The sequence below is a fragment of the Arvicola amphibius genome, chromosome 10, assembly GCF_903992535.2.
Source record: "Arvicola amphibius chromosome 10, mArvAmp1.2, whole genome shotgun sequence".
Lineage (NCBI taxonomy): Eukaryota > Metazoa > Chordata > Mammalia > Rodentia > Cricetidae > Arvicola > Arvicola amphibius.
Window position 1 is genome coordinate 100,556,865 of NC_052056.1, and position 27,431 is coordinate 100,584,295.

The 27,431-nt window shown below is 48.2% G+C and overlaps 1 protein-coding gene across 1 annotated transcript in view; it reads left to right on the plus strand.

Annotated features, from left to right (window-relative positions):
* Window positions 1-27,431, plus strand: part of Sdk1 (sidekick cell adhesion molecule 1) — a 935,030-nt gene that overhangs the window by 810,752 nt on the left and 96,847 nt on the right. The window contains exons 23-28 of the mRNA XM_038345621.1: window positions 6,167-6,276; window positions 8,954-9,104; window positions 10,038-10,275; window positions 18,699-18,814; window positions 21,568-21,757; window positions 24,861-24,959. Coding sequence (XP_038201549.1) covers window positions 6,167-6,276; window positions 8,954-9,104; window positions 10,038-10,275; window positions 18,699-18,814; window positions 21,568-21,757; window positions 24,861-24,959 — 904 coding nt within the window. The remainder of the gene's footprint in view (window positions 1-6,166; window positions 6,277-8,953; window positions 9,105-10,037; window positions 10,276-18,698; window positions 18,815-21,567; window positions 21,758-24,860; window positions 24,960-27,431) is intronic.

Consider the following 27,431-nt stretch of genomic DNA (forward strand, 5'->3'; position numbering starts at 1 on the left):
GGCAGCCTCTGAGACTTCTAGTCGTTAAATGAAAGCACATGCCCAAATGAGTCCTGCTTCCGGGCTGCTGGTGCCCAGAGCAGACTAGACATGGTGGCAGGTGAGCCATTGGCCCTTCTGGAGGAGCTTGTCACCTCCTCGGAGGGACTGTGCACTCCTTAATGCAATAAAGGACCTGCCCTGCCGAGTGGCCTTTGAAATGTGGCCATTTCAGCTTTTATAATAACCATTATAAAGCGCTGTTTGTTGGCTTTCAGGGAAAGGCAAGAAAGCCTTTAAATCCCAGCATCCCCAGGGGAGCGTCAATTTGTTTTATCTTTAGAGCCCTGACTCACTCTGGGTCCTGTGTTCTGGTAGTAGCCAGTCACTTACTTCTTCTAGAACACTCTAGTGTGATGGCCTGGAAGTTTGCTAAGCCAGAGGAACCAGGCAAGGATTAAAGAATCCTGGTCCCTTCAGAAAAAGATGTAAACCTTCTGTCGTAGGGATGCAAGATTCTTGCTGAGTTCTGGTGGATTGGGTAAAAATGTGTCTTACCCAAATAGTGTTCCATACCAGCTAGCCTACATTTTGTGCTGGTTTTTAAAAAAATCATTCACACGATTATTAGCACGTTGAACAAACAGGGCTGAACACCAAATTTTACGCTGGACCCCAGAGAAAGCAATGGGGTACAGTGGAAAGTGAGACCCCATACTTACATATGAGTAGCAATAATAACAGGCAGGACCTACTATGACGTTTGCCTTGTGCCTTTGGGGAGCATGCTCAAGCAGGGTGGATGCTTTCCCACTAAAGAGCTGGCTCCTGGACAGATGATATATGCATCTCTGCCATGGAATCACAGAGATGAGCAACATACAAACCATTGAGTACGGCTGTGCTCCAATAAAACTTTATCAACAAAAACAAGAAAGGGGCCCTATTTGTCCTGTGGGCTCAATTTTACTGAGTAGCGAGTGGAGCCTTGTTTAATAGGCTGTTTGCTGGCTGTCAAGCTTTATAAAAATCTGATTTCTTGGGTGTTAATTGGCTACATGCCATCACATCAGACACTAATTTGTGAAGTTGCTAAGCTCCAGGGTAGGGTTGGGCAACTCTTGTAACTGGCTTTCTTTCTAACATCTTTATCTTCTTTTTGTCGTTTTATATGTATATGTTCATATTTGGGTGGTGTTTGTATGAACATTCATACTGAGGCCAGAGGTCAAGTCTCCACCTTATCTTTTGAGACAGGGTCTCTCTTGAACATGGAACTCACCGAGTAGACTAAACTGACTAGACAACGAGGATCCTTGTGTCTCCCCCTCCCTAGCTCTGGGATTACAGGCACACGCCATTCCTCATTTCTGGCTCTTTTACCTGGATCCCCAGGGATCAAACTGAGGTCCTCATATTTATGTGGCATGTACTTTACTAACTAAGCCATCTTTCCAGCCTGGACATTCTTCTTCTACTGTTGCTACAGATTTTGCACCATATTCTCTTCCAAACCCATTTTATCATCCTGCCGGGTCCCTCCCCTCTTTGGTGAGCAAAGGAGTTTTGACACATAGTATATCTGTATGGTTTACCTTTGAGAACCATGAGCTGGCCCTGTCAGGTAGATGGGAGGTGGATGAGTGCACAGGATGGGGACATCACATGCCCTCTGCTTGGTCAGAGTTGGGGAGCTGTCCATGGATGCTCTCTTCAGAAGAGGGAGACAAAGGGCGGGAGCAGCCATCTATAGAGGCTTCCGGAAACAATGAAGCAGGGAAGGCTGCTCGTGGAGGCTTCCAGAGAGGGAGCAGGAAAGTAGAGGCAGTTCAAGGAAGCTTCTGGAAGGGCTGGCAGTTGCCTAGAGAGAACAGAAGGAGCAGACATATCTGAATCAGAGTAGAGAGCTTTGCGTGGACTCATGTGCTTAAGGCCATGTGCTGCCTTCACACAGTGATTTGGGGACTATGGCAGGCAGAGCCAGACAGAGAGATGGGACCCACCTGGGCCTGTCAGTCACCTGTCCCATCTCCAAGTCAGAAACTTGCAGAAAGGGGACCTGGCAGGAGGGAAAGGTCAGGGATGTGTGGTCACACCCCAGCCATATTCTGGTATCCCGATTGGCTTGCTGGAGCCTTGATATCTTGTATTGAACTCAGCAGAATGGAAGACCAGAAATGAACCAGACATCCCTCCATAGCTGGCATTGTAGACACCAGCTATAAGACAGTGGTAACATGAGGCAGGGGCTGTAAAAGGGAAGATCTGTCTTCCGCAACACTGTCTGACTTAAGGGGAGAAGTAAGTAGGGACCCGTGGTCCTGTCTTGCTGGCTTCAGCCCCTGTAGCATGAAGCGTGATCTTTGTCGACGGAGGAGCAGGCTCCTTGCGCTCAATGAAAACAGCTGAGTTGAGCGTCCTGCCTCCCAGTCGGTCTTCCTGCCCGTCCACCAGCCTGCCACGCCTCACCCTCTCCTCTGAGTAGCCACTCAAAGGTTGCCACTTCTCTTCCGATCCTCTTGGTCACGTGATAGATAGCCCTGAGCCCAGAGCCACCACCCTGATACATGCAGCCCCTGGAGCAGCATTTATGTCCAGGGGTCATCTTATCATGTGAGGCCAGTGCCGGAGCCACCCAGAGTCAGGGAAGCACCTAGCCCAAGGTAGATGTGCCTGAGCCGAGAAGGAGGACCCAGAGCGTGCCTACGACCAGCCTCCACTCAAGGAGGGTTTGCAAAGATGGAGCTGGAGGACAGAGAAAGGAGCATTCAGTCACGCTGCTGGGACTTGGAGGATCAATTAACCTTTATACATCTGCTGCCCCTCACTCAGCCACAGAGGATCCGGGTGGTAAGGCACAGCAGTGACCCTCTCTGCAGAGCACGGGTGGCAGGGATGGGGCTTAGACTTCCAAGATTCATGGTGGTTGGGAACGCTTTCCTGTTCCAACCTCGCAGGTGGCCACATCTTTCCCTCCATTGGCCTAGTTCAGCTGCCTTGCTCCTTCGCAGAATCCCAGCTGCTCATTAGCCACGCTGACCTCCAGCTCTTTCTCTACCAGGTGTTTTTGGATAACATCCCGCCTTAAATTTCAATACTTCTTTTACAAATTGAGATGAGATTCACAGAACACAAAGTTTGCTGTTTTAAAGAAACCCATTCCCAAGGCAGAAGATTCAGAATGTTTTTCTCCTTTTCCCACTGAGTCTCAGCACGGGAAACTTATCTCCAGGAGCTTCCATCCAGCTTCCTTGCACCCCACCCCTGCTTGCCTCCTGCCCCCCCCACCTCAGTTATTTCCTAAAGGAGACCCTTAGGGTGTGGGGACAGGCTTCTACCCAGCACATTGTTTCTGAAGTCTGTCCACATAAAAGCAAGTGCCCATGCTAGTGCCCCATGCCTCTTCATGGCAAAATAATGTTTTGTTTTCATCTGGGGATATGTGCCTCAATTTTACCTTTTGGCTATGGTGCACAGAGCACTGTGAACTGGTGTGTACTATGCAGGTTCATGCAATTGTATGCAGGTGCGTACATATGTGCAGATGCATACAGGTATACATAAGTGTATGCCACGTGTGTGGATACATACATATATAAATACACATAGTTGTGTGTGGGTACATACATGTGTGCACATATGCATACAGTAATGTTCAGGTGAATACAGGTGTGTACAGGTATTTACCTGTGTGTACAGGTGCATATATATGTATATATATAAAGAGTATGCAACTGTTTACATGTGTGAATATATACATACATACATATAAAAATATACACAGGTATATGTGAGTACATACATGTGTGCACATGTGTATACAGTCATGTTCAGGTGAATTCAGGCATGTGCAGGTACATAAAGCTGTGTGAAGGTATTTGCATGTGTACAGATTCATATAGGTATATAGATGCTACTGTGTACATGTGTATAGATACATACATACATATACAAGCACACACAGATATGTGCAGGTATACATGTGTGCACAAAAGCATATTGTCCAATTCAGATGAATACAGGTGTTTGGGGGTACTTACCTGTATGTGCAGGTGCATACAGGTTTGTGCAGGGTGTACACGCATGCAGGCGTATCCAGGTGTTTGCATAGTGTACAGCACATGCCTAGGCCTCTTGCAGTTTTGCTGGGTGGAGATTAGAATGGAAGGGTGGGTCTCCTATGACTCCAGCTCTTTCTGCTGCAGTTTTCCTACTTTAGTTTGGACTACCCACATCTCAGGCTGCTTCCACTTGTCTCCAGGAAGTAGGCTGCTCACTCTTGCTTGCCGGCCCCTCCTTGTCCTCCGTCCTTTGTATCATTTCTGCAGCTTACCAAGGTCGCCATGAATTCTCAGCCCCTCACAACCTCCAAGACTTGGCCCCCTGCCAACTTGGTTTCCTCTGTGAACTTACTGAACACAAGACCTGCCCCGTTGTTTAAGTCACTTACGTGGTATTAAATGCCAGAGTAGGACTGACCCTGGCTGAACTGGCTCTGGGAGCACCCTCTGATTGTATAGTGTGATCCCCAGGGTCACACAAGAGCTTCAGAAGTCAATGGAGTACATACAGGAGCCACAGCTGGAGCAGATAGCAGTGCCCCCTCTGGGTTCTGTCCGGGACAGCCCAGGGTGGCATCAAGAGGGTAGAGAAGCTGTGGCTGGGCTTGCCTAGGCAGGGCAAGCAACTAAGGCCAGGTTAGAGGTCACAGGAAGTACAAATGTACCATTGCTAATGGAGCAAACCATGGATGTGTCGCTCCCAGGAGAGGAGGATGCTGGGACAGCCAAATGGGGCCTCACAGACCAACTTGGAAGGGACAAGTGTCTATAAAGAGTAGTGTTCCTCAGACCAGCTCTGCCCTGAGGTGCTTCTGTGTGTGTATGTGTGTGTGTGTGTGTGTGTGTGTGTGTGTGGAGGGGGTGTGTACACATAAGTGTGCATGTGCATGTGTTCACCTATATGTGTATACATCTGAGTGTGTACCTGTGTTTGTGTGTATTCATTTGTATGTACATGAGTGTGCATGCACTTGTGTTCACCTGTGTGAGAAAACATCTGAGCGTGCATGTCCCTGTGTTTGTGTTTGTGTGCATATGTTTACATGTGTGTGTGTGTGTGTGTGTGTGTGTGTATGTGTAGAGACCAAAGTCGACCTCGGGTATAATTTTTCAGGGTATAATTTTTCAGGGTACTGTCCATTTTGTTTTGGGGGAGGGTTGTTTTTCTGTTTTGTTTTGTTTTAGGGGGCAGCCATGAAGCTCATTGGTTCAGCTTGGCTGACTGGTTGGAGAGTTCCAAGAATCTGTCTGTCTCCATCTCCCAAGCTCCATAATTACAAGTGTGCCACACCATGCCTATCTTAAATATATATTATGTGTGTATGTATATATGTCTATGTGGATAGGTGAGTGCAGTTCCATCAGAGGCCAGAAGAGGGCGTCAGATCCCCTGGGACTGGAGTTGCAGGTGGTCATGAGCTGATGTAGGTGCTAGGAGTTGCCTCAGGTCCTCTGCGAGAGCAGTACAGGCTCTTAAACTCTGAGTCATCTTGGCAGCCCTCATGCCTGCTTCTGGGGATCAGATCTCAAGTCCCCATGCTGTGCAGGCATTTACTGGTTGAGCCATGTTGCCAGCTCCCGGGTACTTTGTCAGACATGACAAGGCCTGCATGCTCTGCTGTCAATCAGGAACTCTGTCTTCTCCACAAGGGCTTCCTTGTGCTGGGGCCAGTGGAGTCTCCGTGGTGCATGCTGGGGGGTAAAAGGTTAGGTGATGCCCTGGGGCCAGCTCTGGACCCTAGCGAGGGGGACTTTATTGCTGCACACTCTGGGGTCCTGGCTGAGGCTCACTCCCTGAGCCTCTCATACTTGTCAGGTGAGAAGAGGACAAGACAATGGGATGACCCTTTCCATCACCCAGAATCGGAGCCACAGAGGGCCCTCTTGATGCCAAGTTCTTGACTGAGTTTTGAACTAGAACCTTCCAGATATCATGTGCACTGAGAATAACAGAAGCCCAGCACTCCACGACAGGAGGGGTGTGTGTGCAGGAACCAGTAGCTCCCAGGCGTGTGATACATGGTGGCTGTGCTCAGCCCATCATACCCAGGGAGCTGCGTACAGAATACCATGCAGCCCTGGTCACCATGGTGAGCCCAGTCCATCTCAGGATCCCTTCTCCTCAGGTCGGCGCCATTGGGGATGAGGAAGAGTGGATCACCCTCTATGAGGAAGAGAACGAGCCTGATGCCCAGATGCTGGAGATTCCAAACCTCACACCCTACACACACTACAGGTGAGAACCGAGGGGAGTGGTTGCTGCTGGGCATGTTAGTGCTGTGAGAAACCAGATGTCGTGGAAGATAGAATTCTCCAGGCAGAGGGCTGGGGAGATGGCTCAGCTGGTGAGTGCTTGCTTTACAAGCGTGAGTACCTGAGTTTGTGTTCCCAGGAGCCCATGAAACCTGCCTTGGGACTATGGTACATGCCTATAATCCCCGCGCTGGGGCTTTCTAGCCAGCCCATCTGGCTGAAGTGGTTAGATTTAGGTTCAGTGAGAGACCCTGTCTCAAAAAGTAATGTGGAAAATGATGGAGAAAGACATCCTATGCCAACTTCTGGATTCTACATGTGCACCCATGTTGGTGCATCAGAACATATAGGCACACACACACACACACACACACACACACCACATATACAACACATGCATGGGGGATTCTATAAGTAGCGATAACAGTGTATACATTAAAGCCTTAAGCAAGATTCACAGTTTGAGGATAGTTCCAAGTGTATGGCTGGATGTTAGGCTGCCCGGGTGTTTCTGTCAAGCGCACTGCAGAAAGGGCTCGCTATTGCAGCCAGGAGATAACCAGGAATCTCAGGCTGCGGACTCCTAACAAAGCCGATGTCCCAGGCGCCCCATTCTGCTTCTTCCATGACCCCGGAGTTGCTCTTCTTACTAATCAAGCGCTTAACATGGCATTTAACCTTTTGCTTCCAGATCCTGCCACTCACCCTGGCAGTAAATCCCCAGCCTTCACAAAGGGTAGGGTGATCATGAGCTGTTAGTGATGCTATCGGTTCCCGGAACATTCACGCGAGAGATGAAATTTCCAGTTATCACCAGATGTTGAGTTCGATAATGTCATTGTTCTGCCGGGATGGATACATTCCGTGTAATCGGGGAATGAGGGAGTAAGAATGAGTAATTCAAAGAGTGAGAGGTGAAATTACATCTTCATGGAGAGCATTTATTCGGTACAATACCAAAGTTAGAATTTTTTAAGAGCCTAATGAGAGAGATGTTTTTGAGTCTTCGTTTGAACACTCATCCTAAGATTATAGCAGATGAGTCAAGATGCATATACTCGATCCTTAAGAGAAAAACATGTAGCTTTGATGAGCCACTAGGATTCAAGACTGGATGTGTGGAATTACATGCGGCTGTGTAGTTATCTGAAAGATCGGAAACTGTGAGAGGAAAGCAATACCCCTGTCCTAAGTTTACATTCACTTAAGAGACCTCTGAAAGAAGCATTATGTGTCCTTACTTATGGTTTTGTTACATGTGGATTCAGCTTGGATAATTATAGAGAAAGAAGACACAACCAGGTTTGATGGTACAGGCCTGTCATAGCAGCTACTGAGGAGGCTGAGGCAGGAGGATTGCAATTTCAAGACCTTCATGAGCTACAGAATGGGTTTAAGGTCAGGCAATATATCAAGTCTCTATCTCAAAAGTTAAAATAGAGCTGGGGCGTGGCTCAATAGTAGAACACCTGCCTAGAATGCCCCAGTAAGGGGCTAGGGTGTGGCTCAGAGGTAGAGCACCTGCCTAGAATCCCCCAGTGAGGGGCTGGGGTGTGGCTCAGAGGTAGAGCACCTTCTTAAAATCCCCAGTGAGGGGCTGGGTGTGGCTCAGAGGTAGAGCACCTTCTTAAAATCCCCAGTGAGGGGCTGGGGTGTGGCTCAGAGGTAGAGCACCTTCTTAAAATCCCCAGTGAGGGGCTGGGTGTGGCTCAGTGGTAGAGCACCTGCCTACAATCCCCAGGTGAGGGGCTGGGGTGTGTCTCAGAGGTAGGGCACTTTTGCTTAGCATACTCATGGCCCTTATGTTATACGGAAGTAGAGATAATTCTGATTGACCGAAGGCCACACGTTCACTTTCTACTGTGTTACGTGCCAGAATACACATGGGCTGTGGCAATGCCCTTAGCCATTCCAAACACTGGACTTTCAAAACTGTGTTTGGTGGCAACATTGTGACATTGGGCAGTGTTGAATGACCTTAATCCCCTAAGGTTACCCTGAATTTGAGTTAGCCAATGGCAACTGACCATTTAAGTTTCTACCCTTCAGCTCCATCAAATCTGCTTCACTTGGGAACACTATAAATCATTCTGAGTCACATGAGACCATTCTCTGGAGGCTACTGAGGAAAAGGGCTTCTTGTTTTTCCTATTGCTGTCATAAAATACCCCAAGGAAAGCAGCTTAAGAAAGAAACGGTTGGTTCCGACTCTGATTCAAGGGTGCAGGCCAAGGTAGTGGGGAGCTAATCCAACAGGAGAGCGAGGCAACAGGTCATGTGGCACCCAGCAGCAGGAAGTAGAATCAATGGATGCCTGCTGATCTCTTTGTCCACTTCCACAGTCCCAGTCCCAATCAGGGCTCAGTGCCACTCACAGGGGGCAGGTTTTCCCACCTCAGATAATGTAATCATGATAACCCTGCAGGCATACCCAAAGGCCTGCCTTACAGACGATTCTAGATCCTATCAAATTGACAGTGTACGCCATGCATCACAGAGGCCATAGATGGCATCTGCATTCTTCACCAACACAGGTAGGTGTCCGTGAGTGCTGGCCTCTGCGATACAGGAAGGAATGTGTGAGGAGCACCCAGGAAGGCCGTGTTCCGTTCTGTTGCCTTTGGCTTGGAAATAACTCTGGTTCATGGTTTTACCTCCAGGTTTCGAATGAGGCAAGTGAACATCGTGGGTCCCAGCCCCTTCAGCCAGTCATCCCGGGTCATCCAGACCCTGCAGGCCCCACCTGATGTGGCTCCAACCAGCATCTCTGTCCGAACAGCCAGTGAGACCAGCCTGCGTCTGCGCTGGGTGGTGAGTCGGAGGCTGTGGGGTGGGAGCCACTAGCTGCGCCTTCCTGACTTGTCTGGGAAAATCAGTTTAGCCATACCACACTTGGGCTGTTTCCTTCATAAATGTCAATCCAATTGTTAAACTACAAAGTATTGCATTGCACAATTAGTGTACGATCACAGAGTGGCCCCGATTTCTTATTAATTGGTAGCTTGTTCTTGGAACCTGGGGTGCTCTTTCAGGAAAGAGCATGGAGAATACTAAGTGTAGGATCTCTAAGTCCTTAAGCTTGGTCAACAGAGAGCCAATACTCGATATTCATAAGAGAGCCAGTCCAATGTTTAATCAGAACATTTTTTTTCCTCAAAATTAAGCCAAACTATGCCAAGGGAAATTACTTCTGGCGAAAGTCACCAAAAGAATTTTGTTGAATTAACAGAAGAAAAGTTTCAGGGAGGGTAGACCAGAAAGCTGCAGGGGTGAGGCCAGAGAGATGTGGCTCAGTAGGTCAGGTGCCTGTTACACAAGCGTGAGGACCTGATTTCAGACCCCCAGCACTCACATAAAAAGCCAGACATTAGGGCGCCCACATGTTATCTTCACACTGAGGAGTGGAGACAGGAGGAGTCCCTAGAGCTTCCTGGCCAGCTAATCTTACCAAGTCAGTGGGCTCCAGGTTCAGTGAGAGACCCTGACTCGAAAAACACAGTGAATAACGGTAGAGGAAGACGCGCGACCTCAACCTCTGGCCGCTACAAGCACATGATATGGACATGTACACATGCATACGACCCACATGTCTGTGCATGCACACACTCTAGAGAGTTCCAGGGAAATTCACCTAAGAAAATGCTTTCCATGGAGTTGGCTCCATAGGATGGGTTTATTCTTGAAGGCCTTCAAAGCTGACAGTTAAGAGGTGTCCACTCATGCCAGCCTGTCATTCATTGCCAGCCCCTGCCCGATTCCCAGTACAATGGGAACCCCGAGTCTGTGGGCTACAGGGTGAAGTATTGGCGTTCAGACCAACCAACCTCAGTGCTGGCCCAAGTTGTCAACGACCGGCTGGAGAGGGAGCTGACCATCGAGGAGCTGGAGGAGTGGACAGAGTACGAACTGCGGATGCAGGCCTTCAACGCCATTGGGGCTGGCCCCTGGAGTGAGCTGGTGCGGGGTCGCACACGGGAGTCAGGTGAGAGGGAGGTAATGCGGTCTCTTGTCTCGGGAGAGATAAGTTTGGTGGCCCTGGAATTGCATATCCCTGGGTAACAGTCTCTATGTCTCACCTGTGTCTGAGTTGGCGCATCCCTAACCCTGGCCTAGACAGGCTTTGTACCACTGTCTTAGTATTTTTGTTTTTCCCTTCCTGCTGTGATAAAACACTCTGACAAACTCAACTTAAAGATATAAGGTGTTACATTTGTTTCACAGTTTGTGGTATGGCTACAGGAACATGAAATGACTGGTCACATTGTATCCACAGTCAGGAAGCAGAGAGCACAGTCATGAATGCTGGTGTCCAGAGCCTACTTTCTGCTTTACATACTGTCCAAGCCCCCAAACAGGGAATGATGCTGCCTCCTGAGTGGTCCCTTCCCATCTTACTTAACCCAATCAAGTTAACCCAGTCCCTCATAGACATGGCTGGAGACCAACCTACTCAAGACAGTCCTTCCCAGGTGTGCTTTTAACTCCTAGAACCTGTCGAGTTGACAGCCTATATCAGCCATCGCCTACTCACGGCCATGTCTTTGGATTTTAGCAGGTGTTGGACTTATTTTATGATATTTTTTCAAGTTAATAATAATGTTCATTACCAATAACTAAAAGCAAGAAGTGGAAATTTCCCTATGTGACATCTTTAATACACTAGGCATCCAGCCCTACTCTTTATGAATGAATATAGACAGGATGTGCAAGGGGCTGGCTGAGGTAAGAAGTGAACCCCAAAAGGCTCAGCGCAGTGGCGGTTGATGTCTCATTTTTTTGGACCTGAGATGGGGCTCCTATTTGTTGGTGGCTACTCATTCAAGGATCCAGGCTCTGGCACACCACGGGATCAGTCACAATTAGAACTACAGGTACACACCCGCCAGGCTCAGTTTATACACAGAGATGAGACCCAGCACAAACACTCTTCGGGCAGAGCCACATCCCAGTCCTAAGGAACACTGATTGCACAGTGTGTGTATGGGAACACAGCGGTCCCCAGTGAGTGTCCCTGAAGAGCCACTGCCGTGGTGACCAGGATTTAAAGAGGGGCTTGCCGAGACCAGTCAGGGCTCTCCTCCAGCTGTAGCTTTTATTAGCTCAGCAAGAAAAGATGCAGGCACGCGTGGCTGTAACCATGTGGGCACTTTAAAACTCTTCCGTCTTCCTCGGCTGAGTGTGTGTGATAAGGAAGGGTCCTGGAGACGGTTTTAAACCCAGCAATAGGCAGACCAATAAAATATTTATTTGAAGAAACAAAACTTTCAATAGAAAACGAGAAAGCTAAAGATAAATAGTAGTTTTTGAAGTTTTTAAATTTATCCATGGACACAAAAGAAAAACAGGGAAATCACCCATAGCAGCAAGAACTGTGCTGGAGTAGCTGCTGTGCCTCCTCCCTGGTAATTTGTTCATACATGTGCATGTCTGTGTGCATAGGTGCAGGCACACATATGCATGCATATGGTGGAGGCCAGAGGTCAGCCTCCTCAGAGACAAGGTCTCTCATTGACCCAGAGCTCACCGATTAGGCTGGACTGGCTAGCCAGTGGACACTGAGGATCTGTCTGTCTCGGTATCCCAAGAAATGGGAATACAATTAAAAGCCACCACACCTGGCATTTTCCTCCCTTATGTATATAGGTGTTTTGTCTGCTTGTGTCTTGTGTGCCTGATACTTGCTGAGTCCAGAGAAGGGCATCAGATCCCCTGGAACTGTAGTTATAGGCAGCTGGAAACTGCTAGTTGGTACTAGGAATTGAACCTGAGCCATCTGGAAGAGCAACCAGTGCTCTTAACTGCTGAGCCATCTCTCCAGTCCACTGTTTTAAAAGCAAACCATGAATACTGAGACTCAAACTCAGGTCCTCAGTGGAAGACAAGCACTTTACTGACTGAAATCATCTCCTCAGCTCTTCACTAATCTCTTGAGGACCTGGTCATCGATGCCTAGACGGGGACAGGAGGGTCAGCCTGGAATCCGTGGATGCTGGGGTTGGAGAATCAAGGTCCTGTGTGGAGACAGCGCTGTTCTACAGGGGCCCAAAAGTGCCCACCACAGAGATCCAGCTGTACCCAGGCTGTATAAGACTCATACGACCCTACAGCCTGTGCCTGTGCCAGGCGTGGGTTCCGATACGCACGATATGTGTGGTCTGGATGCTTCCAGAAGAGAAATTAATGTACAAGTCCGATGGCAGAACCCCAAAGCACAAGCAACAACAACAACAAAGTAGACCAATCAGGCTTTATCAACATTAAAGCACCAGGACTTTAAATAGGAATATAGGAAATGTTATATAGGAAATGCAAAAAAACCTCAGCGGAAAGAAAATATCTCCAAGTGCTATGTCTGACAAGGGGTTTGGATATAAACACCCAAGACCTCTTACCTCACAATGAAAAGGCAAATGATCCTATTAAGAATGGAGCAAAATGCCTGCACAGACAGTTCTCCAGAGATGGAGACAAATGGCTACTAGGCACATGGGAAGGGGCTCAGCATCATTAGCCAGGAGGAAAATGCAAATCCAAGTCATAAGGAGATGTCACTTCTTACCCCTAAGAAGGTCAAAATAAAAAACACAGCGTAGCGAATGTTTGCGAGGATGTAGAGGAATCAGAGCTTTATACAGTGGGCAGCAGTTGGCACTCTGCAAAAACTTAAATGCAAAATCGCCAATCTAGCCAATCCTCACAGGCATGGGCACAGACTAATCTAATCAAGACAGTCCTTCACAAGCGTGCCCCGGTGTCTCATGGGTGATTCTAGAAGCTGTCAAGTTGACAACTGATACTAGCCGCCCCAGCACCCAAGAAGACTGAACACCCATGTCGACCAGAACGTGTCCATGAGTGTTTACGGCAAAAAGTAGCAAGAACCCACTTGTCCATCAGCTGATGAAGGAATAAAGGAAAAGCTGATGTCCATACGAAAGGGGAAAGTCAAGAAGAAAAGGAATGGGACTCCTAGGCTTGCATTAATGAAGGTGTGCCTTGAAAAAAGAATTCAGTGAAAGAGGTCAGATGCAAAATGCCACATGGTACATGGTGTCATGACCTGAAATGCCCAGTGCAAATAAATCTATAGAGTGGGGGATAGACCAACTGTGTTAGCCTGAAGGAGCGTGGGAGGAATGGGAAGTGACTAGCAGTGGCTGTGGGCTTCCACCTTGATAACGGCTCTGTATGTGATGAAATCAGTGGAAACAGGCGGATCCTGTGCCACGTGAATTATAGCACACACCTGGAGACTCTTGGGTGGGTGCCACTTCAGTGTTGATGGCCCTGGGGGACTCGGCCCGCCTCCTGCCGTGGGAGCCTCCTCCCTTGGGCAGTTGTAGCAGTTTAGACTCTTTATTTTATTCATTTCTCCCCCACCCCACTTTTTTTTGAGACAGATTCTCATGTAGCCCAGGCTAGCTTTGAACTCTCTATGTAGCTGAGGATGACCCTGAACTCCTGATCTTCTTGTCTCTCTCTCCGTGGTGCTGGGATTACAGGTGAATTATCATCACACCCAGTTCCTGCAGTGCTAGAGGTCAGACCTGGGGCTTTCATCCAGGCTTGGTAAGCTCTCTATGAACTCAGCTATAGCCCCAGTCCCTGTTTTATGTGAGTTTGACTCACTAACATCTGTGGCTCCACCAGTTCCTATCACTTCCCCTCCCTGGTAGAGAGAGTCATCCTAATGGGTGTCGCTCATTATTCTCATTTGGCACAGGGTCACAGGGGCTGATTTCAGGAGCTGGAACTGTGGCATGGGGAGTGTGAGCTGGGGAGGAACTCAAAGCCACTGACGTCTGTCTAAACAGTCTCAATCAAAACAATCTTCCCTGGTGGTGAAAAGGGCCAGCAAGATGGCTCATCAGATAAAGACACTTGCTCCCAAGCCTGACAACCCGAGTTCAGTCCCCAGGACCCGCAGAATAAAGGGACTGATTGCTACAGGCTGTCTGTCCTCTGACCGTCACATGCATGCTGTGGCATGTGAAGTCCTACCCACAAATATGTCTGCATGTGTACACGCATATACACACATTAAAAAATAATCTTAATAAAGAATAATCTTATAATCTGCAGAAATGCCCCAAAGGGTCTGGTTAGCAACAAAACCAAATTTGAACCACTCTTTGAACAGTTTTAAATGCAGTTTAATAATAGTTTGAAGTGTGGTCTAATGGGTTCTGTGACATCCTGTGACATATTATAAAGACAAACGAGAACTGCAAAGTCGAGAAAGGCACCACAAGGAGCAGTGGTGAACAGCGCGGAGACATCCCCAAAGAGAAAAACAGATGGAGAAAGAGAAAACAGGCATGCTGGACGATTTTGGTTTTGGCGGAAGGGGAACTTCTAAGAATATATCAGAACTTAAGATAAATTGGAAAAGAAGTGAATTGTACCTCAGAACAGATAATGGGTACAATTCTTCGCATCTAAAAAAAAAAAAAAAAAAAGGTAGACTTTGTCTCAGGAGAATTTGAATTAGCTGAAATTTCAGTCTAGCAATATGTCATTTCCTGTTCCTAACAGCCCTACCCAGCAGGCTCTCTCCAGGTAGGAAACAGCAAGGTTCAAAGCTCAGCGCTAAGTCACCAACTAGGCTGCCTTGGCTCTTTGAGGATGCAGGCAGGCCTCCTGTGTGAGTGAATGCTAGCATTACCGCATCTCAGAAAATCAACAGTGATTTGTGGGTCTGTAGTGAGAAGTGGGCGCTTAGAGCTGCCAAGATTAGCCTTACAGGAAAACAGGTAGGGGTCCAAAAGGTGGACCAGTTGGGTTGCTATGACAATGGCCTCTCTCTCTTTACAGACAGGGACAGTTTTCGGAACACAGAACAAATGTAGCAGGCATACATGTTGGGGATTCGCAATCTTATTTTAAATCAAGTCAGGAAATGGAGTCTGATAAATGGCAGGCTTCCGTGCTTGTAACGATAGCAACTCCTTCGTCCTTAGTGGGTCAAGGGACTGTCTTATCATTTTTTTCAAAACTAAAGTAAGCATCTATGTAGGCCATTTTTCAGACAAAGCCATAGTAGCATTTGAGGTCCCCAGGGAGCCCCTACAGGTGGAGCACAGCAAGATGTGGCTGCAAGGTTTCTGGCATAGACAAGTCCCATACTTCTGAGAACCGAGTCAAGTCATTGGTGATTGTCACATTAATGCCTTTTAGGGAAACAGCAACAAACATTGCTCATCCCTGACCGTGCACCACCCACAAACCAAAGTGACGATTCTACCTAAGTTCAGCTTGGGGAGTCCATGAGTTTATCAGGCTCCCTTAGAGCACGGGTTGAGGGTGCACACATCCAACTTTCTTTTTCAGGGGCATGATCAAAGACACATTTGAGGGTGTTCTGGCTCGTGATCAGAGGTTGAGTGGTTACGAGTGGGTTCTTCATGTATCTAGGAGGGAAGCAGCAAGATGCCACCTCTGTGGGGCTGGACAGGAAGCTCGCGTTTCTTAGGGTGAATAGCCAGAAACTTCTGCCATGATTTCCCTTACAGAAAGATTCCCTGAGGTGGAGAAAGAGGCAAAAGTGGACGCCAGCCCATACCCAGTGTCATCCCAGCAGCTTGCCCTGTTAGCCTATGACTTGAATGGGACCCTCCTTTCCCCTGTCCCCCTTCTCTTTCTATAGGCCCTGCTGGCTATAGCATTGACCTAATCCAGCTCAGCAATTGTCTAAGGCCTTTATGTGCAATGGTAGTTTGTCTGAATGTTTTCATTGGCGGTTGGGGAGGTGGCTCATTTGGTAAAACGTTGACTGTGGAAATATGGGACCCGAGTTCAAACTCCAGAACCCAGGGAGAAAAGCCAGACACGGTGGTGTGCACCTGTAACTTCAGCTCTAGGGAGATGGAGATAGGAGGCTCCCTGAGCCTCGCTGGCCAGTCCACATACTAAATCAGCAAGGCCCAGGTCAAAGGAAGAGACCTTATCTCAAGAAACCAAGGTAGACGCTACCCTGAGAAGTGCTATCCAAAGCTGAACTCTGGCTTACACAAACACACACATGTACAAGTGCAAACACACTCGTGCACATGTGCACACATAAACAGACATGATAAAAGGAAACATCTCAATTGGCAGCTTGAGTAACAAGCGTGCTCCCTCACAGTTCAGGAATCCCGAGCCTGGGTCCAGGTGTCCATGCGCCTATACTCTACGGGAGGCTCTGCTCTGGGTCCTTGAGAGCCTCTACTGCCTCCTTTGGCGCATGCCTGAAGTGCCTACAATGGTTTCTTGCCTCGTGGGCAGAGTGGCCCACCCCACACAGCACTGCAAAGACAGGTGCCCAAGCTCTGCCATAAAGCAAAGACATAACAACCTTGAAATATGCCCCCCACTTCTTCAGCATGGAAACTCTGGGACAAGATGTGACCTTGAGGCCCTCATCCAGGGGAGCCTTCTCCTCTGTCCACCCTTTTAAGCAGTGCATCATCTGACCACTGTAGAACTATCCCTGCTCCATCCTCTCCTGTGTGGGTGGCTTTGGCATGGAAACGGGTCCAGAAGCAAATTCCTGAAGCGGTGGTGATTTATCCAACAGAGTGTCCAACATCTCGACATTAGAATATATTGCCATCTACAAATGTGTTGGACTACATTCATAGCTATTGCGGTATACATGTGGCCCATGGGTCACAGAGTAGATGGACTGTAGAGGAACAAACTTGTCTGTGAAGTTCATTGCTGTTCATATTCACACTATGTTGAATTCCTGAACGCCCATCAAGACAGTCAGTGCCAAGAAAACCAAATGAGGCAAGATTGCCCGAAAGTAGGAGAACTGCATTCCATACACAAGGGTCAAAAACCACAAGGACTGCCTCTTGGACAATCCTGTAACAAAACAGTCCTTTAAATGAAATGGAACGGGAAGGGAGATGGGAAGATTGAGGCCAGCCTGGGTTGTGAGTTGCAGGCCAGACTGACATATAGCAAGTCCCATCTCAAAAACAGATAATAAAGCCAGGATGATGGCTCAGACAGTAAAGCAGCTGAGTTAGGACCTGAGTTAGAGCAGCAAACTCTTGTTAAAAGCTAGATATTGAGATCTGGAAAGATGACTCAGAGGTTAAGAGCACTGGCTGCTCTTCCAGAGTTCCTGAGTTCAGTTCCCAGCAACCACATGGTGGCTCACAACCATCTATAATGAGATCCGATGCCCTCTTCTGGCATGCAGGGATACATGGAGACAGAACAGTATATACAATCAATCTTTAAAAATAAAAGCTATATGTTGTAGTCCACAATGCAATCCCAGAGTTGGGGGTGGAGACAGGAGGATCGTCTGGATTTATTGGCTCAGTGGCCAGCTAGCTTAGATTAATATGTGAGCCCCCAGGCCACTGACAGGACTTGTTTCAAAAAATAAAGTGGAATCATCAGACTAAGGAACAAAAAACCAAGGTTGACTTTTGGTCTCTGCATGCACATGTGTGCACGCACACACACACGCACACATACACATCCTACAATAACTATAATAAAATATTACTCTTTCAACCTTAGATTTCCAGATGTAGGACTGCAGCCCAGTAGTAGAGTGCTTGCTGAGTGTGTGTAAGGCCCCCAGTCCCATCCCCAGCACTGAAAACATAGGACAAACAAGCAGATCCACCCTAGTTCTCTGTTTATCTTCAGAAAGGCACAAATAACACCTGCTTCTGATAACAAGGGGTTATGCTCAGGAATCTGAGACACATTATGAGACAGGGCTCCCCTTGTGTCCCCCACCCATACACAGCAAACATCATCCCCAGGGTCTGGCCCTCTGTCCATCACCCCCCATCCACCTCCTCTGTCCAACCGTCATGGGCCTTCATGTTGAGCAGTCTCAGTGAGCTAGTATCCATCTGATATTGAGGAATTCCTAGTCGAAGCAAAAGCCTGCAGCTCTTTAAGTTATTACCCGAAACAGACGGAGAGCATTTTCTTGCTGGCCGGGCTCAGGTAGAATTGAGTTCTAAATACCCAGGATTTACGGAATTTGTTGCTCATATTAAAGAGATTTACATGTGTGCTATGCACCTGCAGGCTTATATGATTGACAGAATGCTCAGAACCACTGCTGTTTCAAGGACAGCATGATGGGGTATGTGTGTGTCTCTGTATGTTTGTGTGTGTATGTGTGTGTCTGTCTCTCTATCTGTGTGTGTATGTGTCTGTCTGTCTCTCTATTTCTGTGTGTGTATCTGTGTGTGTGTGTCTGTCTGTCTCTGTGTGTGTGTATCTGTGTGTGTGTGTGTCTGTCTGTCTCTCTCTCTCTCTCTCTCTCTCTCTCTCTGTGTGTGTGTGTGTGTGTGTGTGTGTGTGTGTGTGTGTGTAAATGCCCCTCTGTTCATAGAGGGCTGGAGACAGCTGGTGCCAATCATTTGACATGTTCTTTTGCAGTCCCTTCAGCTGCTCCTGAAAATGTGTCTGCAGAGGCTGTGAGCTCCACCCAGATCCTACTGACATGGGCTTCCGTCCCTGAGCAGGACCAGAATGGGCTCATCCTGGGCTACAAGGTACATGTTTATGGTGACTCTGTTCTACCTTTGGAACTGGTGGGAAGGTGTCATGGGTCTGTCCCTCGCCAGTTCCTGATGTCATCAGCTTATCTTATCTGGGAAAGATGAACCAGAAGTGCTTTCCAGGCATCAGTCAGGAAGCAAATGCAAGTGGGACCCTGACCAGCAAGCCAGGCCCTGGCTCTGACTGCTCTGGCTAAGACGCCCTGCACCCTTGACTATGAATGAATGCAGCATCTTCTGTCACCTACTGTCAAGTGAAAAGGACCACAGTGGTCACTTCCCAGAGTTACCAGGAGAAATTAAGGGTTTCTGGGAAATGATCTCATGGGATGTTTTACTCTTTTGGCTTTTTAAAGGAGCCACCACTCAGCTCTCAAATAAATCATACATGGAGGCTTATTCTTCATTATGAATGCCTGGCCTTAGCTTGGCTTGTTTCTTGCCAGCTTTTCTTATTTTATGTTAACCTGTCTACCTTTTTGCTCTGGACTTTTATCTTTCTCTATTTCTGCATACCTTTCTTTACTTCTTTCTCCATGGCCTGCTGTGTGGCTGGGTGGCTGGCCCCCGTCGTTCTCCTCCCCTTGTTCTGTTGTTGCTCTTCTCTCTTCCCAGATTTCTCCTTCTGTTTCTACCCTCTGCCTGCAGCCCTGCCTGTTCTTGCTCCTGCCTCACTATTGGCTGTCTCGCTCTTTATTAGGACCATCAGGTGTTTTAGACAGGTAAAGAATCACAGCTTCACAGAGTCAAACAAATGCAGCGTAAACAAAAGTCACACAGCTGAAAATGGCATTCCCCAACAGTCTCTGCTTCTTCCGAGTGCTGGTTTGTTGTGGATCCAGGCAGGGCTGGCCTCTGCTAGAGTCGGACTTACCCTAACTTCTCCCGGTGCCGTCTTCTAAGCTGCTACCCAGACTCTTCAAAACCACCTATTTCTTTCTCCTCTCTCAGAGGTGACCAGTACAATTCTCTGTTCCAGTCTCCCAAGCAGCACAATGGGCTTCTCTGGATATGGTCACTAATGTGATGCTGCTCTCATGGGATGAGCAGTTGGACTGGAATGGTGGAAGACCTGCCTAGGATCCCCCAGTGAGGAGCTGGAGTGTGGCTCAGTGGTAGAGCATCTGCCTAGAATCCCCCAGTGAGTGGCTGGAGTGTGGCTCAGTGGTAGAGCCCCTGCCTAGAATCCTCCAGTGAGGGGCTGGGGGTGTAGCTTGATGACCACTTGCTTGTCTAGCTTTTATGAGTCTCTGGTTTCAGTCACTAGTACAATAACAACAAAATGCCTTCCATATATCCTCAATGGATTTTAGGCATTCTCCTCTCATCTTTCAATAACTGTTTTTGTTTTTTATGGCCTTTTTCTGCTTTAGGGGCTGGTGGGGAATACCTATTTATTATCAGACAGGATCTCACACTATAATTCTGGCTGACCTTGAATGCACTATGTAGCAATTGACCTTGAACTCCTAGCAGTCTTCCTGCCTGCTCTTGCAAAGTGCTGAATGAGATGCTTACCCACCAGACCAGGTTATCTTTGTGTCATTAAATCCCAACTGCTTGCCTCTGGCCTGCTCATCTGCATTCCCTCTCCATAAGTATTCTAATGGCTCTGTTCAGGATCCGTGCTGTGTGGCACTCCCAGGGAACATAGCAATCCAGAGTGTGTAAGGGAAGCCGAACACTGGCAAGTCTCCTGCTACACAGCAGTCCTGTTGGGTGGGTTCAGTGGACAAAGCTCCCTGCTACACCTCCTGGTTCCCACGAGGAAATGCTACCTTGCTGGTTTCAAATGTCTGCCATGACCCTCTCTTAAGACTTATAGATCACTTGCCTTGGAGAACAGTTCAGAGGGGGGATGTAGGAAGTCCTTCTGTATATGTATTGACATTGGTTAATAAAGAATCTGCTTTCAGCCAATGGCTTAGCAGAATATAGCCAGACTGGAAAAGATATATAGAGTAGGCAGTATCAGTGAGGTGCCATGTAGCTGCCAAAGGAGACAGATGCCCCGAAACCTTGCCAGTAAATCACAAGCCTCATGGTAATATACAGAATAATAGAAGTGGGTTAATTTAAGATGTAAGAGCTAGCTAGAAATACAGTTAAGCTATTGACCAAACAGTATTATAATTAATATAGTTTCTGTTTGATTATTTCAGGTCTGGGTAGCTGGGAAACAAACAGCCTCTGCCTACAGAGGGGGGGTGAGCTTAGAGGGAGGACAGAGGAGAGAAGGATGAGGCCCTGAAGGAGCACATCTCAGTTCATCCCTATGACCTAGAGGCAAGCCTCAGGTTCACATGAGGAAGAGCAAGTCTTCTGGGGACAGAAACCCCAATTTTTTGAAATCAAGGAACCTCACGGAGTCCCAAGCTCTATTTATAGGAAGCAAGAGGCCTATGCCCAAGACCAAGCCCATGCTTCAGTAGAGCATTTAGCATAGCTATAGTTGAGAGCTTCAGATCTTGCCAAACTGTCCAGGCAGCCAAATCTCCAAGCTGTAGGCAGAGCTGTGTGACTCCAGCCACTCTTCTGGAGTCTAGTTGCCTCATGGCTGCCTTCCCCCTTGATGCCAGTGAATAGAAATGAGATCCAAATCTCCCTCAATGCAGCTGCCCTTGTGGAGAAACCACGGTTGGGTGGTCCTCGTCGGTTAGTTCTGAGCTGGTACCCTGTGCACAAGAACTCCCCTTCTGACCACGCACTTTGCTGTAACCATCTGCATGTGTGTGTTGATGCTGCAGATTCTATACCGTGCCAAAGACCTGGATCCAGAGCCCAGAAGCCACGTGGTGCGAGGGAACCACACACAGTCGGCCCTGCTGGCTGGCCTGCGCAAGTTCATTGTGTATGAGCTCCAGGTGCTGGCCTTCACACGAATCGGGAACGGGGTCCCTAGCTCGCCCCTCATCCTGGAGCGTACCAAAGATGACAGTGAGTACACGGCTGGCCCTGCTGCCTTCTGCCTTAGTTTTCCAATCCAAACAATTTGGACTGCAGTTGTTTTTTTTTTTTTTTTTTTTTTTTTTTTTTTTTTTTTTTTTTTGGTTTTTCGAGACAGGGTTTCTCTGCAGCTTTTTTAGAGCCTGTACTGGACCTAGCTCTTGTAGACCAGGTGAATTTTCAACCACTTTCTTTTTTTTTCCAGTTGAGGGAAACAAAACAAAATTGTTTTCCAGTCACTTGGCATTTATGTGGCCAATTTGAGCCCGGAGAGGGTTTACAACATGATTATGGATTGTGTGGAATCTCAAGCCTGACTATGCTATAGGCAAGGGCTAGTGAGCATGGGAAAGGATATAAAACATGAGCCTATATAGTTAGTAGCAGCTCTACAAATCTAGATAACCTGTGTCCATTCTCATAGGGTTAAAGGGTCTCACCATTTTCATTCAGATCACTAATTGCATGTTCCTGCATAGAGAGCAGCATGTTTGACAGCACCCAGGGGTCCCCAGGCTCTGGTGCTTCCAGGTTTGTGTAACAAGCACATCTTGTTGGCTTTGTTTTTATGGAAGTCTAAATCATCAGTAAATATGTTTTTCCACTTTGCAGATGTCGAACACTTAAAGGTTAGCTCCTTCACATGTTCGTTATTAAACAGACTATAATGAATATGTCAGGGGGAAAATACAATCTGCAAAAACACCCACCTCGGGATCGCAAGTGTCTGACAGGACAGAAACAACCGCAGGGTTGTTTAAGCATCTTCTTGGAATAGATAATGAGCTACAACTCTACCTGCTCCATTAAAAGAACCCTGTCACCTTTCTTTACACAGCGTGTGGATCTGGCCGTGGCTCTGTATTACTATTGCTATGACCAATACCTAAGAAATAGCTTTTATGGAGGGGTCGATTGGGGCTCACAGTTTGAGGGTACACGGTCTGTCATGGAAGGCATGGTGGCAGAAGCAGGAGGCCGCTGGTCATATGGCAATCACAGTCAGGAAGCAGAGAGAGATGGAGGCTGGGGCTCTCCTTTTTATTCAGTGTGTGTGACACCAACCCATGGAATGGTGTCAGTCATACTTAGGATGAGCCTTCCTGCCTCTGTTAACCTAATCCAGAAGATCTGTCACAGACGTGCCCAGAGGTCTGTGTCATAGTTGGTTCTAGATCCTGTCACGCTGAGAGTCACAATCATCGTATCTTCCATGGGATTATCCTTCAGCTTTCCCCAAAGCAGCGAGTGGGCTGGGGGTGGGGGGGAAGGGGAAATCGGTACTGAGCCACGTTAGCTGCAGGTTGCACCAGTCGTCCATGTGTGCAGTCGTCCATGTGTGCAGTCGTCCATGTGTGCAGTCGTCCATGTGTGCACGCTTCGGCTGAGTCCTAAGAAAAGCAAGTAGAGATCTTTTCAAAATGCTCCCTCAATGTCCACTGTCATTTTTCTTTCTAAAGGACACATGTAGTCAGGCAATGATATATTTTTTTCTTGTACTGCTGTATTATTTATGTAAACATGTCTTCTCTCTCCATTTTGACACAATCTGTTGAGCCTCAGGTACAGCTCAGAAGGTCATTGCTATGTCACGCTGGTATTATAAATTAGTCCTGACGTTCAAGCCTGTGGCCCCATGTGTAGGTATCATTGCACCACATCCAAACTCACCCGCCCAGAATGGACATTCCCCACATTCTGCTTCGGTTGCTCTTTGCCGTGGCGTGGGAATCAATCCATGGTTAAGTTCAACGAGAAGCTCTCGCACTGGCTACACACTTGCCTATCCATTTAAGCAAATATACTTTCTGAGGACTAAGACCCTATTATTCAGTCGTTCCACGAGACATAACTGCACTTTAAACTGTCGGTGTGCTGAACCACACAGAAGAAGTATTATACGCATCTGTGAGCATCAGCTCTTACGTGTCTAAGACAGGGCAGGTGAGGTGAGGCAGATGTAGGCCAGAAAGCCTTGATTGTCAGCTAGCTTCACAGTTGTTGGTGGTTGGGGGGGCGGGGCCAAGGGATACCTTGTATTGGTCCTGTTGTGGCTATAGCCAAATACCTAACAAAAGCAGCTTCAGGGAGGACGGTTTACCCTGCTCACAGCTCCAGGGCACACAGACCATCATGGCGGGGAAGGCATGGCAGCAGGAGCAGGAGGCAGCTGGTCGCGTGACATCCACAGTCAGGAAGCAGAGAGAGATGGATGCTGGTGCTCAGCTTACCTTCTCCGTTTTATTCAGTCCAGGACCCCAGCCCGTGGGATGAGGGTCACCCATACTCCGAATGGGTCTTCTCACCTCAGTTAACCCAATCTGGAAACCCTACAGACATGGAGAGGTGTGTCTCCCAGGTGATATCAATCCCATCAGGTTGAGAGTACGAACCCTCATAGTTGCCCGCTCTACAATGTCAAAGCCAGTGAAGGTATCTAGTTAGTAGAATGCTTACTTCAAAGTCATAGGTGGCCCTCTGGCTAGCGTTGCCATGAGCTGTATACCCTTATGCAAGTATACTTTCTAAGCACGGTTTCCTAAACCAGATGGTCAGGATTCAAGATAAAGTGTGTTTTTCAGATCACTGGGGAGTCACATGGCGCCAGTGAGGATCTAGAAACCCTTTATTGAAAACATGGCCTGGGACGATAACACAATCAGCAAAGCACCTGCCGAATAAGCTTGAGGATCTGAGTTCAATTCCCTAAAACCCACATAAAAGGTCAGATATAAAATAAAGAATAAGGGTCTGGGGAGATGACTCAGTAGCTGAGAATGCTTGCTGTTCTCCTGGTGTTCAATCCCCGGTACCCACATAGGGCAGCGCGGCTCACGACTGCCTGTACTTCCAGCTGCAGGAGACCTGACACCTCCTTCCGGCCTCCCCAGACAGACAGATGCACACAGGCAGCATACATCACAGGCACATACACATAAATTAAGAAATCGTTTTTAGAAGGGTGAATCAATTTTTTTAAACATGGATTAAAAAATGACAAGGAGGGACCGCCACAAGGAGAAGCACGCTGTCATCAGAGCACGGGCTGACCTCAGAACTCTGTGCGACCCCTGACTCTCTGTGCTTCCTTCAGCCCCAGGTCCCCCCGTGCGGCTGGTGTTCCCTGAAGTGAGGCTTACTGCGGTGCGGATTGTGTGGCAGCCCCCAGAGGAGCCCAACGGTGTGATTCTGGGTAAGGAACCTTGGTGGGGAGGTGGGAGTGGGGGGCAGGGAGAGTTGCTCTCTCCTGTTTCTATTAGACAACGGGTGGTGGACCCAGATCATACCAGCAGCAGCGCCTCCTGGACGCAGAGCATCACGGGACTCTTTTGTTCCTATGCAGGGCACTAGGCTTTCTCGTGGAATGAAATTTACATTTTGTTAACCCAGAATTCCCTCCATTTGTTTGCTGCCCGTGGCAGGGTCCGTGGCAAGCCCATTCGTAATCGACCCCCTTTCGCTCCAGGCCGTGCTGACGGGTGTTTGGGAAATGGCAGGCTAGTTTTTCATGATTGTTGCTGACCAGGCTCCTGAAAGCACCTGTCTCCCACTATGAGGCCTGTGCTGACCCATTCAAGAGGCCCCAGGGATGACATGTGAACTTCAGGTCTGAAAAGATTGGTGGAAAGCCAGCAAACCGTGCTTTAAAACATCATCAGTACCTTTATTTATCCTCTTGCTGTGTCGTATTAAAGACTCCATGCTCATTACTCTTGCCTAGTGGGAGGCTGAGCAAGGCCCACTCACTCTCAGGCCTCCCACACTGCCTATGAGTGACACCATCCCAAGTCACTGACTGTCCTGCAGGCCACTCCTTCTGGGTGGAGGTGGGGTGAGTCTGGAGCAGGAGTGACTTCCACAGTCCTGGGAGAAGGGAAGGGACATCTGGTGGCTTCTGGGCCAGGTAGGGACCGTGTACAAGAGGCTCTGCTGTGTGCTGCAGAATGTTACATGAGGAAAACCAGGCATTTCAGGGGATGGGTCCCAGAATCCAGAGCAGAGTATAGCTACAGACCCAAGTCGCCAGTGACATCCACCTGGTCCCCACTCACAGGAGACTCCGAGATAGTAGGCAGTTTCCAGCAAACTTATTTGTCTGAAATGATGAGCAGGTGATAAAAAGCCATTGCTCTAACATGCTTTTGATCTCACCAGTCTAAGACTTGGTTTGAAGAAAATATTTCACTTTTATTAAAAAAAAAAAAAAAAAAGATTGCAGGGCCGGAGAGATGGCTCAGCAATTAAGAGCACTGACTGCTCTTGCAGAAGACCCAGCACTCACATGACAGAAACAACTGTCTGTAACTCCAGTTCCAGGGCATCCTCTTCTGGAATCCATGGGCACCAGACACACATGTGGTACACAGTCATCCATATTCATAAAACAAAAATAAATCTCCAAACAACAGTTCTTAAGGTGATGAGGACAGGGTAGATGTCTCAGTCAGGAGCATTTGCAATGCAAGTCTAAGAATCCAAGTTGGATCCTCTAAGATCACTGAGAAAAGAATTCAGGCATGGTAGCATGTGTCTGTAATCCCAGCACTGTGAAGGCGGAGACAGGTGGGTCCCAGTGGGTTCACTAGCCAGGCAGCCTCACCAAATGGTGAAGTCCTAAGCCAGTGAGAGACCCCGTCTCAAAACACAAGTACCTGAGGAATCACACCTCAGGCTGTCTCCAGTGCCCCGCGTGTACCTACACACATGCATATCCACTTACATGCATGTAAGCATGCGCGCGCACACACTCACACACAGAGTTTGAAAACGCACACATCTCCAGCAGTCCAGGAAGGAGGCCCAAAAGGCATTTTGTGGAGCCCTTGCTCCTTGGTGAGTCCGTCATCCACTCAAGGCCATGGCCCGTTCACTCCTTGACCTTCCATGGCAGGATCCCTGAAGCTACCAGATACAAGTTCCACTGCAAGCACAGATCTTCTGAACATGGTGGCCTTGAGGTTGCAGATGCTTGCAGCCACAGTCGTGGTGGCTGTAGAAGCCCCTGTTGGAATGAGTTCTGGTGAAACGGGTAACAAGCCACACAGGAGGCAGCACTATGGGCATGGGTCAGGGCAGATGGCCAGGACAGAGGCAAACCATGCTTTAGGAGGAGCCTGTCCCCCACCGTGACAGCAGACGGCAGATCACTGTGATAAAGGCAGAGCTGGATACAGGATTCCCTAGGAGCTGTCCCCAGAGGCTCGCAGCAAAACACGCAACATTTTGAGTGATGCAGAATAATAGAATTGCAGACAGTCACCTGGAGTCCCAGAGCATGATAGATTACTTTCTATGAAGAAGTAGGTCCCTTGAACCCAACCCTACCCTAAACCTCCAGCTCTCGTTGCCAATCCTACTGACCCTCCCCACTCCAGTCCCATGCACTGCCAACTCCCTTGTCCTCTCTCTGCATATATCGTTGCTGTAGGATGGCACGCTCTTACACATATGACCTGGTACACAGATGGGTGCCACAGCTGTTCTGGATGACACACTCTTACACATATGGCCGTGTACACAGATGGGGGCTACAGCTGCTCTGGACTTTTCACATGTGTGCTGGAGATTTGAACTCTCATCCTCATGCTGGCACAAGTGCTCTTACCCACTGCATGTTTTCTTAACTGGGACCTTTGGATTTCATGTGAAGTCCTGCTGGGCCCAT